The sequence below is a fragment of the Schistocerca cancellata genome, chromosome 6 (assembly GCF_023864275.1).
Source record: "Schistocerca cancellata isolate TAMUIC-IGC-003103 chromosome 6, iqSchCanc2.1, whole genome shotgun sequence".
Taxonomy (NCBI): domain Eukaryota; kingdom Metazoa; phylum Arthropoda; class Insecta; order Orthoptera; family Acrididae; genus Schistocerca; species Schistocerca cancellata.
Window position 1 is genome coordinate 609,645,583 of NC_064631.1, and position 16,174 is coordinate 609,661,756.

Consider the following 16,174-nt stretch of genomic DNA (forward strand, 5'->3'; position numbering starts at 1 on the left):
GAAGGGGCACTTACAGCACAAAAGCGTACAGGCTGACGTCGTCTGTTGACTGACAGAGACCGCTGACAGTTGAAGAGGGTCGTAATGTGTAATAGGCAGACATCTATCCAGACCATCACACAGGAATTCCAAATTGCATCGGGATCCACTGCAAGTACTATGACAGTTAGGTGGGAGGTGAGAAAACATGGATTTCATGGTCGAGGGGCTGCTCATAAGCCACATATCGTGCCGGTAAATGCCAAACGATGCCTCGCTTGATGTAAGGAGAATAAACATTGGAGGATTTAACAGTGGAAAAACATTGTGTGGAGGGTCGAATCATGGTACACATTGTGGTGATCCGATGGCAGGGTGTGGGTATGGTGAATGCCCGGTGAACGTGTGTAATGCCAACAGTAAAACTCGGAGGTGGTGGTGTTATGGTGTGGTTGTGTTTTTCATTGTGTGGTCTTGCACCCCTTGTTGTTTTGCATGGCACTATCACAGCACAGGCCTACATTGATGTTTTAAGCACCTTCTTGTTTCAAGCTATTGAAGAGCAATTGGGGGATAGCGATTGCATCTTTCAACATGATCGAGCTCCTGTTCATAATGCACGGCCTGTGGCGGAGTGGCTACTTGACAGTAACCTCCCTTTAATGGACTGACCTGCTCAGAGTCCTGACCTGAATCCTATATAACACCCTTGGGATGTTTTGGAATGCCGATTTCGTGCCAGGCCTCACCGATCAACATCGAGACCTCTCCTCAGTGCAGCATTCCGTGAAGAATGGGCTGCCATTCCCCAACAAACTTTCCAGCACCTGATTGGACTTATGCCTGTGAGAGTGGAAGCAGTCTTCAAGGCTGAGGGTGGGCCAACACCATATTGAATTCCAGCATTACCGATGGAGAGTACCATGAAGTCATTTTCAACCAGGTGTCTGGATACTTATGATTACATAGTGTGTTGCAGAGGAGCTTGCTCATCCTTTTTTCTTCTAGCGATCAGCCATCACCAGCCACCTGCTATATTCTTTTAATACCTCCTACTGCTTCATTCCTTTTTGTGCACATTCTCACCTTTTCTCTTGCCTCTTTTATTTTCTCCATCAGTGTGTTTTCCAGTTAGTTTTTCGTCTTTTTTACTTCCCAGGCTTTTTTGGGGAATGGTTTTACTCTGCGACCTGTTTGAATATGGAAAATGGGACTGATGATCCCGTAGTTTAATCCCTTTCTCTCCAACCCAACCAACCATCCAAGCTCCCTTTCTCCCTCCCTCATATTTTTAGTGGCTACTGGTTCTGCTGATGAGCACAGAAATGTCTGGACTAACAGTAAATGAACTTTCCTTGGGAGATTAGTATAAATACTCATAGTACCCTATAACAAAATGTCATTTGTGTCTTGCTGCAGAAGCTAGTATGATTGCAATACATGTACTTATAAACCATATAACCAAGAAATTTATGCCACAGCTTGATAATATGTTAATTTATTTTTGTTTCCAGACAAATGTTGGGTCTGTAATGGAGCAGTTAGATACTCTGATGGTTTTGAAGGAGAAATTTGAAGCTGACATGAAAGAGTTTGGTCCTGATCAAACAGCCACAGTCGAGAAAGCTATTAGAGGTATGAAAACCAATCAGCTGGCAAGTTAGAACAACAGTTCATTAAAACGGTTAACACTAGAGAGTTTTTGTGAATTCACATTGCATGACCCAAAAAAAAAAGTATGCAGTGAGATGGTCAGATGATCACCCCTGCCTCTCCAAACAAATCTTCTTGACCTTTCTAGGTAGCAGCAAAAGCCTATTATTTTACATTGATCTGTTCAAGTGAAAAATCTTTTACTGTTAATAATTGCACTTACTATCTGTTTTGCCTTAGTGCTAAGATCTGCTTTCATTTCAAGTGCAAGTCCAGTTTTCCAGAAATGTTTTATAATATTTCAACATTTGTATGGTTTGTGCACTATAAACACTGATTCTTGCTTTATTCATAGTGCTCTGTAAGCTACCTGTGAATGGGAAGATTCCAAGAACGTTCATCAGGCAGTGCTGAAGTAAAGTTTGACGAACCTTAGATTCTCAAATTAAGTTGCTTGAATCTGGATGTTTCTAATTTGAGCATAACTTTTATACTAAAAAACTTGTTTGCCTTAAAGGGTGGAAAAAATATGCTTTTGTAAAGAAAAAAAAAGCTTAAAGAAAGTCCATAAATTATTCTCCTACTTTATATTCACAAAATATTGTGATGTCTCAAACTCCTTGAAATTGATTGTGGTTGAAATTTTCTGTTTCTGTATAGTGTCTGTGGAAGAAGCAAACAAGTTGTTCGAAGATGTTCTTGCTCGCAGAGAACGTGCTGATGCCACTCGAAATGCTCTTGGTGTCTTGCAGAGGTATAAGTTCTTGTTCAGTTTACCAGTGAACATTGAGCGTAACATACGGAAGGGTGAATATGAAGTTGTCATCAATGATTATGCAAGAGCAAGAAACTTATTTGGAAATACAGAAGTCAATGTGAGTTCTTTAAAGCACTATAAAATTAATTTACTATTTTAAATAAATGCTTCATGAGGCAGAAATGAAAATGTAGTCGTGACTTTTTGAGATAGGAGGGACTAAGACAGCAGAGTCAGTAGGCAGAGGAAAGACATATTGTATTATTAACCTTTTATTATATAAAGAATAATGTCTTTTCAGGAGAATAGACATGTGGAGTATGAGAAAAGCTGAACAATAGACATGCAGATTAAGAAAGAAGAAGAAATTGTTTGATGAACAATTATCACAAACATGTCTCTATATCTCAGTGAGTTACACCCCACCCACAATAGCTCAAAATGTAGTGTATAACAACAATGGAAATTCCTGAATGGAATAATTCATAAAATGGAGGAAAGGCAACCACTCACCTGTAGCAGATTAATGTGAGACACGTAGAAACACTCAACAGAAAATGGTACTTTCATCAGCTTTCGAGCTCTTTCTCTAATAGGAGTACACACACACACACACACACACACACACACACACACACACACACACACACACACACACACACACACAACCACATGGACAAAATACACATCCATCGCTGTGGGACCTTCTTGCTGTTGGTGAGTGCATTGATGTGTCCATGTGGTTGTGTGTGTTAATGTGTGTATTCCTACTAGATAAAGAGGAAGAGCTCGAAAGCTAATGTAAATACTGTTTTCTGTTGTGTGTTTCTTGTGCCACACACTAGCCATCTATAGGTGAGTGGTTTCCTTTCCTTCATTTATTGTAAAACTACTTGTATGTTCTTCTGTGTGGCTATTAAAAAAAGTCTTCTGTGGTTATTTTATCTCATTGGATGGTGAGCAGGCACTTCTCCTTTGCCTTTTATAGTGGCTTGGTGCCAATTTTTTATTTATATGATGTGTTAAAATATCAAACAAGTCACACTGGATAGTGAATTTGATCAGATATCTTATAACTTGCTTGCTTTCCTAAATTACATTTTTTACATGTGATGGTGTCTTTGCAGCCTGCCTATTAACCTGTTTTGTGGTCATCCTCAACATGCTTATTTTTTTTTGCATCAGACTAATGGTTACTATTTCTTACAAACATAAACATCATCGGTGGAATTTTGAGTTCTAATATAGAACATAAGAGTATTGACACTTTTGTCTAAACAAAAGTGAATCTAAGGCTGTAGTGCAGTCCAGTTGCAAACACTTTTGTGAGGTGGAAATACTGAATTTTATGATTAGCTGAAGAATGAAGAAACTCCATCCAAACAGGCATCGGGAGGTACAACGGTACCAAGCGACCGTTGTGTCATCCTCAGCTGATAGGTGTATTGGATGCGCAGGTATGGAGGGGCATGTCGTCAATACGCTACTCTCCCAGCCACTGTCAGTTTTCGTGACCAGAGCTGCTACTTTTCAATAAAGTAGCTCCTCAACTTGTCTCTCATGGGCTGAGTGCACTCCATTTGGCACAGCACTTGGCAGACCTGGACGGGATCACCCATCCAAGTGCTAGCCAAGCCTGACAACACTTAACGTCAGTGATCTGACAGGAACTTATATTACTACTGCGCTGAGGCCATTGGCTGAAATGAAGAGTTGACCTGTAAATACAGAAGAATAATGATTGACCATCTTTTATTCTGTTATGTTTTTCACATGATTAACAATGGCATAGGATGCATAAATAATGGTATACTCTGCTTAGTATATTTTTCACAATTTATTAATATCCTGTGTGTCGTGACATGATAGATGAAATTTTGATGTTAAATATGTTTTAAGTATAATCTTTTAAAAAGGGGTATTTACAAACATTTCCAAGTGAAATGGCTTTTCAGTGGTCTTTGCTAACTAGCATCGTAATTTTACTCTTTCCTTTTCTGGAGAGACAGTTTGTGCTGCTTATGGCTTCTGTTCTCATAATTGTAGAGTCTTTCCACCAAAACAGTGTTTGTGTGTGGACATCGTCATTGCCGTTTCTCAGAGTAGTGGGAATCAATTTCACATAACTCAAAGGCAGATTAGTGGCCTAAGGCCAAATCGTTAATGTGTTTTACCTTTACAGCATCCAGCTGATTAACTTGAGTGTTGATGTGTTGATTTTTTCTACTATGAGTTCCATATGGATGTTTGTAGTATATTTAATTGTTACTATACAAACCAATTTCACATATGATTTATTAATCACATCAGGGGAATCAAAGCAAGATTTACAGCATTTTTGAGTCTCAAACAATGGAAAATCCAGGATGGAATGTAACAGTTTTGTGTAAAGGGAAGTTGCTACTCACCATATAGCGGAGATGCTGAGTTGCAGATAGGCACAACAAAAAGACTGTCACAAATGAGCTTTTGGCCAGTGAGGCTTTCATCAGAATTAGACAGCAAACGCACACATACACACTCACGCAAACGCAACTCACACACACGACTCAGTCTCAGGCAACTGAGGCCACACTGCGAGTAGCAGCACCGGTGTGTGATGGGAGTGGTGACTGGGTGGGGGAAAGGAGGAGGGGTAGTAGGGTAGGTGTAGCGAACAGTGTCATGCTGTTGGGGAGCACTGAGGGATGAGATGGAAAGAGGGTAGGGCAGCTGTGTGCAGTCCGGAGGTTAGACGGAGGGAGCGGAGCGGAGGGGGGGGGGGGGGGTTCAATGACTAACAAAGGTTTGTATATATTGCAGGGAAAGTTCCCACCTGTGCAATTAAGAAAAAGCTGGTGATGATGTGAAGGATCCATATGGCACAGGCTGTGAAGCAGTAATTGAAATGAATGATGTCATGTTTGGCAGTGTGCTCAGTAACAGGGTGGTCCACTTTTTTCTTGGCCATAATTTGTCGGTGGCCATTCATGTGGACAGACAGCTTGTTGGTTGTCATGTCCACATAGAATGCAGCACAGTGGTTACAGCTTAGCTTGTAGATTACATGACTGATTTCACAGGTAGCCCAGCCTTTGATGGGATAGGTCATGTTTGGGACCGGGCTGGAGTAGGTGGTGGTGGGAAGATGTATAGGACAGGTCTTGCATCCAGGTCAATTGCATGGGTATGAGCCATGAGGTAAGGGGTTGGGAGCAGGGGTTGTGTAGGGATGGACAAGTAAATTGTGTAGGTTCGGTGGATGGCAGAATACCACTGTGGGAGGGGTGGGAAGGACAGTGGGCAGGACATTTTTCATTTCAGGACACGATGAGAGGTTGTCGGAACTCAGGCAGAGAATGTAATTCAGTTGCTCCAGTCCTGGGTGGTACTGAGTTACGAGGGGAATGCTCATCTGTGGCCGGATGGTGGGACTTCGTGAGGTGGTGAGAGATTGGAAAGATAAGGCACGGGAGATTTGTTTTTGTACAAGGTTGGAAGGATAATTGTGGTTTCTGAAGGCTTGAATGAGATCCTCAGTGTAATTTGAGAGGGTCTGCTCTTTACTGCAGATGCGGTGGCCATGGGTGGCTAGGCTGTATGGAAGAGACTTCTTGGTATGGAATGGGTGGCAGCTGTCAAAGTAGAGTATTGTTGGTGGTTTGTAGATTTGATATGGACGGAGGTACTGATGTAGCCATCTTTGAGGTGGACGTCAACATCTAGGTTCGTGGCTTGGTTTGAGTAGGACCAGGCGAAGCAAATGGAGGAGAAATTGTTGAGGTTCTGGAGGAATGTGGGTAGAGTGTCCTCACCCTCGATCCAAATCACAAAAATGTCATCAGTGAGTCTGAACCAGGTGAGGGCTTCTGGGTTCTGGGTGTTTAGGAAGTATTCCTCTAGATGGCCCATTAATAGGTTGGCATAGGATGGTGCTATGTGGGTGCCCATAGCTGTATCATGGATTTGTTTGCAGTAATGCCTTCAGAGGAGAAGTAATTGTGAGTGAGATTATAGTTGGTTGTGACAAATGTGACAACTAGGAAGAAAGCAGTTGGTCTGGAATCTCTCAGGTGTTGGGAACGGTAGTGTTCAATAGTGGTAAGGCCTTGGGCATTGGGGATGCTAGTGTGAAGGTAGATGGCATCAATAGTGATGAGCAGGGCACTGTGTGATAAAGGGACAGGAGATGTGGATAGTCGGTGGAGGAAATGGTTTGTATCTTTCATGTAGGCGGGTAGGTTCCAGGTAATAGGTTGAAGGTGTTAGAGCAGAGATTTATCAGTGGGCGCACAGTAACCAGCCACAATGGGGCATCCTGGGTGGTTAGGTTTATGGATTTTAGTAAGCGTGTAGAAGGTGGGAGTGCAGGGAGTGGGAGGGTTGACTAGAGAGATGGACTCCAGGCAGAGGATCTGGGAAGGGCCTAAGGATTTGAGGAGTGACTGGAGATCCTGGATTTCTGGAATGGGTGCACTTTGGCAAGGTTTGTAGGGGGATGTATCTGACAGCTGACGGAGTCCTTCTGCCAGATATTCTTGCAGTTCAAAACAACTGTGGTGGAGCCTTTATCCGTAGGTAGGATTATAAGATCAGGATCAGTTTTAAGATGGTGAACTGCGGTTCTTTCGGCAGATGTAAGGTTAGTTTGCATGTTGATGGGTTTGAGGAATGATGGTGAGGCAAGGTTCGAGGTTAAGAAATTCTGGAAAGTTAACAGGGGCTGGTTTGGGGGCAGTGGGGGTGGACCACGGCTGGATGGAGGAGTGAACTGAGTTAGGCAGGGTTCAGCATTGGTCTTTGATTGAGTCTGATTGGCAAGGTTGGTGGCAAAAAAGTGTTTTCACTGTAGGAACAGGGAGAAGGAGAGAAGGTCTTTAACAAGTCCTGCATGACAGAATTTGGGACTGGGGCAAAAAGTGAGGCCTTTGAAAAGGACTGATATTTCTGTGGGGCTAAGACTTCTGAAAGAAAGGTCCATGACTGTGTTTCGGATCTGTTTAGGTTCTGGACTCTGTGTAGTGGTGGGAGGGAGTTTTGGAGGGTGTGGTAAATGTAGTAGGTCCGTGAGACGGGGTTTGCCTGTTATGAGGGGACATGCCGAGGTGGTTTGGGGGTTGGTGTAGAGAGGGTGGACTCCAAGGTGGGAGTAGGAAGTGAGCAGGGTGGAGACCTTTTTGAGGTGGCGTTGTGCGTGTTGCTCGGATGGAGAGAAGGTACCTGCCCCCCCCCCCCTCCCCCCCATCTCCACCTCTCTGCTCCCTCCTCCGTCTAACCTCCCGACTGCACACAGCTTCCCTACACTTTTTCCACCTCATCCCTCTGTGTTCCCCAACATCATGTTACTGTTTGCCATGCCTACCCTACTATCTGTCCTCCTCCCCCTCCCCACCCCAGCCTCCTCCATACCCCCACCCAGACGCCACTCCAATCATGCACCAGTTCTGCTGCTCTCAGTGTGGCCTCAGTTGCCTGAGACTGCAGTCATGTGTGTGTGAGTTGCATTTGCATGAGTGTGTATGTATGTGTTTGCTGTCTAATTTTGATGAAGGACGTACTGGCCGAAAGTTGATTTGTGACAGTCTTTTTGTTGTGCCTATCTGTGACTCAACATTTCCACTATATGATGAGTAGCAACTTTTTACGATATTGTTACATTTTTGAATATCAGTTAGAAATAACCTCATTGTGCTCCCTCTTTAGCTCAGTGAGTAAATAGTTACTTATTTAATTCTCAAAGTGAATCAGTGAGCGTGTATCAGGATTGTGCAGTTTATTTATTTTCATTGTATGTGTTTTAAGCCCCAGAAATTTTTATATAAAAAGACTTTTGAAATTGGCATTCCCAACTTTTCTATTACCGTCTTGTCAGCTGCCACCTTTACAAATAACAGTTTGAAACAATGACTTGTAGTAATCCTGCACCTCATCAGCCAGAACCTTTTCTTTCAAATCCTCTTGTGATTTTAAAGGACACACAGTACCCAGAAATGTTGTGCCAGTCCTGTCCTGTCCCAGACTAATATTCAGTTACCAGTGATGTCAAAAAGCATACAAGTGTTATGCAAATTGCCAGATGCACCAAACAGTAAACTCTCTTCTACCACTGAAATCAAAAACTCAGCATTATCTTTTCCAATCTAATAATTAATTGTTTGACAGTAACCATAGTACTCTGAAAAAGCTTGAAAAAGTTTTCTTAGCTATGTGTATGCAATGTGACGAGAAACATACACAGATGAGCAAATTTGCAAGATAATTGTCAGCATCACAAGATTAGAATTGTGCTACAGAGGTTTGAGGAGCATAATAGTGAACTCGTGTTAATGTCTTGGTCACCAGTTTTGCCTAATCTGAACCTGATGAAACATGACTGGGGCTCTGGAAACCTACCAAAGACTAGTCGAATCCTTGCTATGCAGAATAGCTACCATGCTATGTTCCAAAAGTTGACCAGCACACTGTTAAGCAGGTGGTCATAATATTTTTGCTCTTCATTGTTATATGCAGTTCAGAACTCTGATTTCTGTGCGAGTTAGTACTATCATATTTCTGCATAACATTGTAACTCCAAAAGTTCAAACTTCTTGTGCAGGTTGCTTGCACCTGAAATTACATTAAATAACATTCAGTCAGTCTGCAGCTTGCAGTTCTGGTGTATGAATGATAAGGGTAGCAACATTATTAAAATGAAAACATAGAAGTCATTAAACTTAACACTAATTTCAAATATTTCACCATCAGATAGTGAGTTCTAGATTTGACAGACAGACTCCTAATCTTTAAAATCCTGTCATATACTGGGCTAAAAAATTAATAAACATCTCATCTCTTAAATAAGCAAAGAATAATGAAATATTTGCATTTAGTGTTTGTACCCAAATTTTTCATTATATTAACAATTCAGTAATATTATGTACCACTGAATCAAACTTTTTATTTTTAATTCATTAAATATAGTTCTCCAACAAAATGTGGAAATAATTTGCCATACACAAAACTCCTCACTTCGTTAAACAGCTGCTATTACTGCAGTTCTCATCACCTTCTTTACTTAAGACTATCAACCAGAGCCTCAACATTGGTAATTGTGTGGTAAAGCTCAACACGTAATTCAGTTACTTAAGCATCATTTGACTTTTACAGTACAATTCATTAACGCATTGGTCATGAAATACAAAGCAATATTCATTACATCTGACAGCAATAAGAAGTTAGATAGGGAGAGATTGTGTTTTTTCTCGGGTTTTTATAGAACGGAAAAGGCAAAAAATAACTTTCATTTACATGGTCATCTTTAGTTCAGTGATAGTAACTTAATAGTTTTAACATAACCTACTCAGTTTCATGACATTTCGTGACACAAACAATTTGTTCATCGTGCATTCATGGTTAATAGGTGCAATCAGCCACACATACCACCTCTATCTCAGCATGCAAAACCACTGTAGTACTTGGTTAAGTTCATAGCAGTCAGATAGCACTGGCATTCTCTCTTGCATATTTCATGAAAAATAAAAATAACAGGCAGCTCTCAGTACAAACTCTTAAAGAAAAATATGAACTTCGTAATATGAACTACTATTCTTCATGTGTGATGAATACATCTGCACAGGAACAGATGCTTTGATTATTTACTAGATTTATGTTTTGCCTGATTATTTTTTTATTTGCAGATTTTTAAGAAGGTGCTTGTTGAAGTTGAGCAGCGTATCAGTGGTCTACGAGAACTTTTACATTCCAAACTTCAAGATATGCCTGCTTCTCTGGAAGACCAAAAAAAGATTATCAAGTATGACTACTTCATTTGAGGATTCATTTAAGAATATTTAGAAATCAATAAATAACTCATTATGTTATTCTCTTTATGTTAACTAGAAACTTGGTGCATCTGGAATCAACGGGGGATCCAGCATGGGACTGCATTTCAAGCCATTCATCCTACATCTCTAAACAGCTGAATGCTTGCAAGGATGAGCATATTGCATTAGAAGCTGCTTGTGGTGATGAATCAGGTTAGATGCAAACAGTATGCAATACATAGTTGTAGCAGTATGTGTGGCAGAATGTTTATGTTTATAAAATTAGCTCTTTATGCAGCTAAATAGTCAATGGTATGGAATCTTGTATCAGAAGGAAAAGTCACTTAAGGAAACAATAAAATTGAGAGACAGACTTGCTATCCAATACTTCAGGAGGTGCAGTGTCAGTGCTGCTGATAGGCACATAAAAAATACAGGATACTGTCCTAGCTTTTGGAACTAAATAGTTTGTCCCTTGGGGATGAGAGTGGAATAGGTTGGATCAGGTTAAAAAGGAAGGATGGCTCTATCAGGTCACAGGATGAGGATGAGTGGGGAACTGTCTATTTTTCTTCATTTCGAAGGGTATAGAATATTACTCTTAATGAATAAAGTCTTTTCAGTGATTAAAATAATGTTTTATTTTTATAAATATATTCCCTTGTATTTTAATGAAACCTAACTAGAAAAGCATGCCTCAAAAACCTTCCCAGCTGGTAGCTCTTTTGCATCCTGCTGCATATGTGCCATGTTGTGACAAAATAACCTAGTCCAAAGATATGCTCTGTCAACTGTATGTAGCCAGTGGATGATTGAGAGCAACAATACCATTAACTGCATTTGGCTTCTTAATACTACTACAATATCTATTGCAAATCATAATTCCTTGAGACCGACATTGGCAATTAGAGAGTTAATAAGGAGTTTTAAACAACCAATTAAAATTGCAATTGTCTCTACTTATTCAGGATAACATTTCTTTTGTTGAAAGCAAATAACATTTGAGTAAATTATATATTTCTGGTGTCTGGCAGGATTGAAAATTCTGTTTGTGGAATATATCAGTGAAATGTTTGTGTACTGGTAGCGAGTGTTCCTGAGGTCGTTCCCCACACCATCTGACATTGACAGGTAGGTCAGTGATCAAAATGTTGTGCATAAAAATGATGTTTCCAACCTGACTGGACACCCAAAACCATACTATTTATCAATTGTAACAGGAAAACCCCACAAATCTCATATTATTGAGTAGTTTTTGTACTCGTAACAAATTGAGTATTTTAGAAGAAATTTATCTGGTATTAGCAAATTTTAAACTGGAAAAATTAAGATTAAAGATTTAGCCACAGAGAACTACCAATAGACACAGCTTTGATAATCCTCAGCCTTCACTTTCAGTTTACAGTAATAATGCAATTGTAATCATTACAGAGGTGGCTTGGTGGGCAAGTCTCATCAGTTCTGGGATGTTTTTCTGGCACTTATTATTTGTTTCACTTCTGGCAAAGAGTTGTTAATGTGAAAAATACCAAATTCCACTATGGTTTGAAGTCCAAGTTAATTTGTAAGTTCTCCTTAACTGATCGAATAAGCCAGTTCAGGACATACAACATCTAACAGGACTGTGCCCAATAGCACACTGCAGTGTTCAAACCAACCTTTAGGTCACAGGCAGCTTTACTGCTTAATCGTTACAGGAGGAGGTAAAATATTTTTGGTCTTCATTTTTATGGGCTGCTTCAAAAACAAGTTTAATGGTTGTGAACTAGTGGTTAAATGCAGTATCAAAACTTCACGTGAAACAAAATTTCTGACTTTCTGTTGTTCTGCAGTGAAAAAAAGAGAACTTAACCTTTAGGTCACAGGCAGCTTTACTGCTTAATCGTTACAGGAGGAGGTCAAATATTTTTGGTCTTCATTTTTATGGGCTGCTTCAAAAACAAGTTTAATGGTTGTGAACTAGTGGTTAAATGCAGTATCAAAACTTCACGTGAAACAAAATTTCTGACTTTCTGTTGTTCTGCAGTGAAAAAAAGAGAACTTAACCTTTAGGTCACAGGCAGCTTTACTGCTTAATCGTTACAGGAGGAGGTCAAATATTTTTGGTCTTCATTTTTATGGGCTGCTTCAAAAACAAGTTTAATGGTTGTGAACTAGTGGTTAAATGCAGTATCAAAACTTCACGTGAAACAAAATTTCTGACTTTCTGTTGTTCTGCAGTGAAAAAAAGAGAACTTACACCTTAATGAAACTTTTTGCAGCCAAACATAAATCTGGCAGCCATCACTCAGGATCTACAAAATACAACAAAATTAACAACTCACCACAGAATCAGGACTGGCAGAGTTCAGTCCCCCAGAGAGTACTTTTTGTCGAGGAACTGACAGAGACTTTGAATGAGTGCTTTCCAGATATGTGGAAGCTGGGCCAGGCATATTTTAGTGGTGATCTGCATGTCAAAGTTGACACTGATAAGCAGCCTTTGTTCAAGGTATTTGTGACATGTCTCTCAGTTTGTTAATTTCATTCTGATAGTTCACAGAGACACATTCTTTATGTACTAAATTTATTTTCCAGCGAATGGTACTGGAGTCTATCGAAAGATTCACTAATCTTCTTCGTGCTGCTGTTTTGCCACATACACTTGACCGTATGTCACCTCAGAGACAGAGTTATGGAGTCTGGCCATCTCATGGACAGGAGGCAGTGGTGCCTTGGCTGCCCCATTGCCTCCGCTATGTACGGGCTACGTATTCAGCCCTCATTCGACTTGACCTTCCAGGAGAGGCACTTGATATAATTGGCTCTCTAATATTTGACTTACGGTGAGTCAACTGCTCTCTATTGTGTGTGTGTGTGTGTGTGTGTGTGTGTGTGTGTGTGTGTGTTGGTGTTGTTATCTGTTGGAGATAATTTTTTCTCTGATATATCAATATCAAAATGGCAGTACTGACTGCTGATATTTTTATTTTATATTTTTTTTTTTTCCTCAATTTTCAGTAAATATATAAAATGGTTCTTTCGAAATTGTAATAGAACATAATTTTACTTCCACTGTGTGAAGGAGTCTTACTACTTTTTGAGCTCCCATTACATCCAGTTTTTCTCTTTGACTATGTGAAACAAATATAGGTGGCACAAAGTAGGAGTCTGATTGCATTGGGGAAGGTGGTGTGAATGGAGTTACAGGGTTTCCGATATGTAGAAATAGCACACCAGTTGTATTGAAAAACAAATTTTGACAAAACTTTTGTGCTATTTCTTCACATCGGCAGTTTCTGAAAAAGTTAACCGTAATCTAAATGACAAGAATGGTTTTTGCTGTGGGCAGAGACATGGGAGGGGACATGCTGATGTAATTGTTGCTTGGTGCTACCAACAGAAACTGCAACATATAACTTCACCACATAATTTTGAGACTAAAACTGTTAGGTCGCTGGCATTTGCAGAAATGAAAAAACAGGGAAGTCAGCATGAAGTGTTCCAGACAAATCTGATAAAAGACAAAACCGAAAGATGGACCCATTGGACACGTTTTATTGTGCCATTTACATGGAGTTAACCATTGTTAGCAAAGTGGCTATCGCCAAAAATGAATGTGCATCATTTTCCTTACAATTCTTGCTCCAAGGGGGTTAAGCAGGCAGCTAGCTTGTTGATTTACAGAATAACTGATAATAAATAAATACTTCAATATATAGTTCTAAAACCAGCAGTATATTTATAATGTGCAGCTGATACTTTTATAGGCTGGTACATTGATTTTTTTTTTTTTCATCAATATATCGATAATCTCTTTTGATATGTCAAGGGCCAATAACAATATTTATTTAAATGTCAGTATATCATATAATAATAGTCCTACTTGTTACTGTGACAGTGTCTGTGCTGGGCCTCTTTTTGACCAGAAGAAAGGTAAGTCCACCATTGAAAAATTAATGGTACCCATTAATGAATTATTAGTTTGTGCCAGATCAATATATTCGTTCTTTAGCAAATCAAGAAATGTGCTGTCTCTTGCACAAACGTAATTTCTAATTGCATTTGCATATCTTGTGTGATTGATTCACATGAAAATATGGAAAGTACCAAAATTACCTCAAAGTTGGTCTCCCTCCCTCCCTCCCTCCCCTCCCCCTCCCCCTCCCCCTCCACCTCTCCCCCCTCCACCTCTCCCCCCTCCACCTCTCCCCCCTCCACACCCTCCCTCCACCTCTCCCCCTCTCCCCCTCTCCACCCCCTCCCCTCCACCCCTCCCCCTCTCCACCCCCTCCCCCTCTCCACCCCCTCCCCCTCTCCACCCCCTCCCCCTCTCCACCCCCTCCCCCTCTCCACCCCCTCCCCCTCTCCACCCCCTCCCCCTCTCCACCCCCTCCCCCTCTCCCCCTCCCCCTCTCCACCCCCTCCCCCTCTCCACCCCCTCCCCCTCTCCACCCCCTCCCCCTCTCCCCCTCTCCACCCCCTCCCCCTCTCCACCCCCTCCCCCTCTCCACCCCCTCCCCCTCTCCACCCCCTCCCCCTCTCCACCCCCTCCCCCTCTCCACCCCCTCCCCCTCTCCACCCCCTCCCCCTCTCCACCCCCTCCCCCTCTCCACCCCCTCCCCCTCTCCACCCTCTCCCCCTCTCCACCCCCTCCCCCTCTCCACCCCCTCCCCCTCTATCCCCTCCCACCTCCCCCTCCCCCTCTATCCCCTCCCCCTCTCCCTCTCTCTCCCCCCCCTCTCCCTCTCCCTCCCTCTCACTCCTCCCCCATTTGTCTTCCTCATCTCTCCCTCCCCCTCTCCCTTTCCTCCCCCCCAAAATTAGTGCTTCTTGTAATAATTTCTCAGGACAGTATAGTTCCACATTTGAGGGAGATGAAATACCATATTTGTCAGTCAGATGATGATAATGAATGATTAAGCTGATCTGGTTAAAGTTGCCATTTATTTCTGCTTCTGTAATATTCTGTTTAGAAGAGGAAAAGAGTTCCTCCTCTCTCTTGATGTGTGACAATTCTTTGCACAGGCAAAACAATGTATCTTCTCGTACAACAGTATATTCTCAGATTATAACAATTCAGGAAACTTTATTTGTACTAATGTTGATCCTAGCAGTTTCATAATTTGTGTTGTATTCCATTATCCATCAATTACAACTTCACTGGGACACACACTGATGAGTCAAAGTATTATGATCACCTGCTAAATAGAGGGTTGGTCCACCTTTAGAATACAATACAGCAGTGATACTGTGTTGCACATATTTTACAATTCCTTGGCAGATTTCTGAAGGCATGTGCCACTAGATGTTCTATCCACAGGTCGTGCAATTCCTTTAAATTATGGGCTGATGGTTTGTGGATGCGGAGCTTGCATCAGATAGCATTGCAGATGTGTTCCATTGTGTTCAGATAAGGGGAATTTGGTGGCTAATGCATCAGAGTGAGTTCAGTAGCATGCTCCTCGAACCACTGTTGCAGATTCTGGCCTTTTGGTGCCGACAGTTATCCTGCTAGAAAACACCATTTTTGTCAGTGAAGACATGAAGCCTGAAGGGAAACAAGTGGTCCACAATGATGATTACAGTGTCCACAGCTGTCATGGTGCCGCCACAGGTCCCATGGAAACCTGGGTGAATGTCAACTACGGTATAAAATTGCCCCCATTGACCAGCATCCGCGATCCAGTGAATGTTTTGAGCAGCCTTTTGCCTGGATGACACTATATCAAAACGTAACCATAGACCTAGTGTAACAAGAAAAGTGATTCATCTGGCCAAATGACATGTTCCCATTGGTTCACTGTCCAATCTTGATGATCTCGTATCTGTTGCAGTTGTAGTTGATGATGTGGCAGCATTGGAAAATGTACACGTTATTTGTTGAGGAACCCAACTTTCAATGTTGTATGCTTCAGAACACTCATGCCTGCATAAGCATTGTACTCTGTTGTCAGATCAACCTCTGACTTTCTTGTAATGTGACGAGGCGTAAAAGTCGAACACCTTGTTACCTGCTACCTGC

General features: G+C 41.5%; 1 protein-coding gene across 2 annotated transcripts in view; it reads left to right on the top strand.

Moving 5' to 3' along the window:
* LOC126191095 (exocyst complex component 2) overlaps positions 1–16,174 on the top strand; it is a 143,852-nt gene that overhangs the window by 44,328 nt on the left and 83,350 nt on the right. For both annotated transcript variants that reach the window (XM_049931824.1, XM_049931825.1), the window contains exons 6-11: positions 1,494–1,614; positions 2,293–2,507; positions 10,045–10,160; positions 10,247–10,383; positions 12,432–12,661; positions 12,748–12,995. In XM_049931824.1, coding sequence (XP_049787781.1) covers positions 1,494–1,614; positions 2,293–2,507; positions 10,045–10,160; positions 10,247–10,383; positions 12,432–12,661; positions 12,748–12,995 — 1,067 coding nt within the window. The remainder of the gene's footprint in view (positions 1–1,493; positions 1,615–2,292; positions 2,508–10,044; positions 10,161–10,246; positions 10,384–12,431; positions 12,662–12,747; positions 12,996–16,174) is intronic.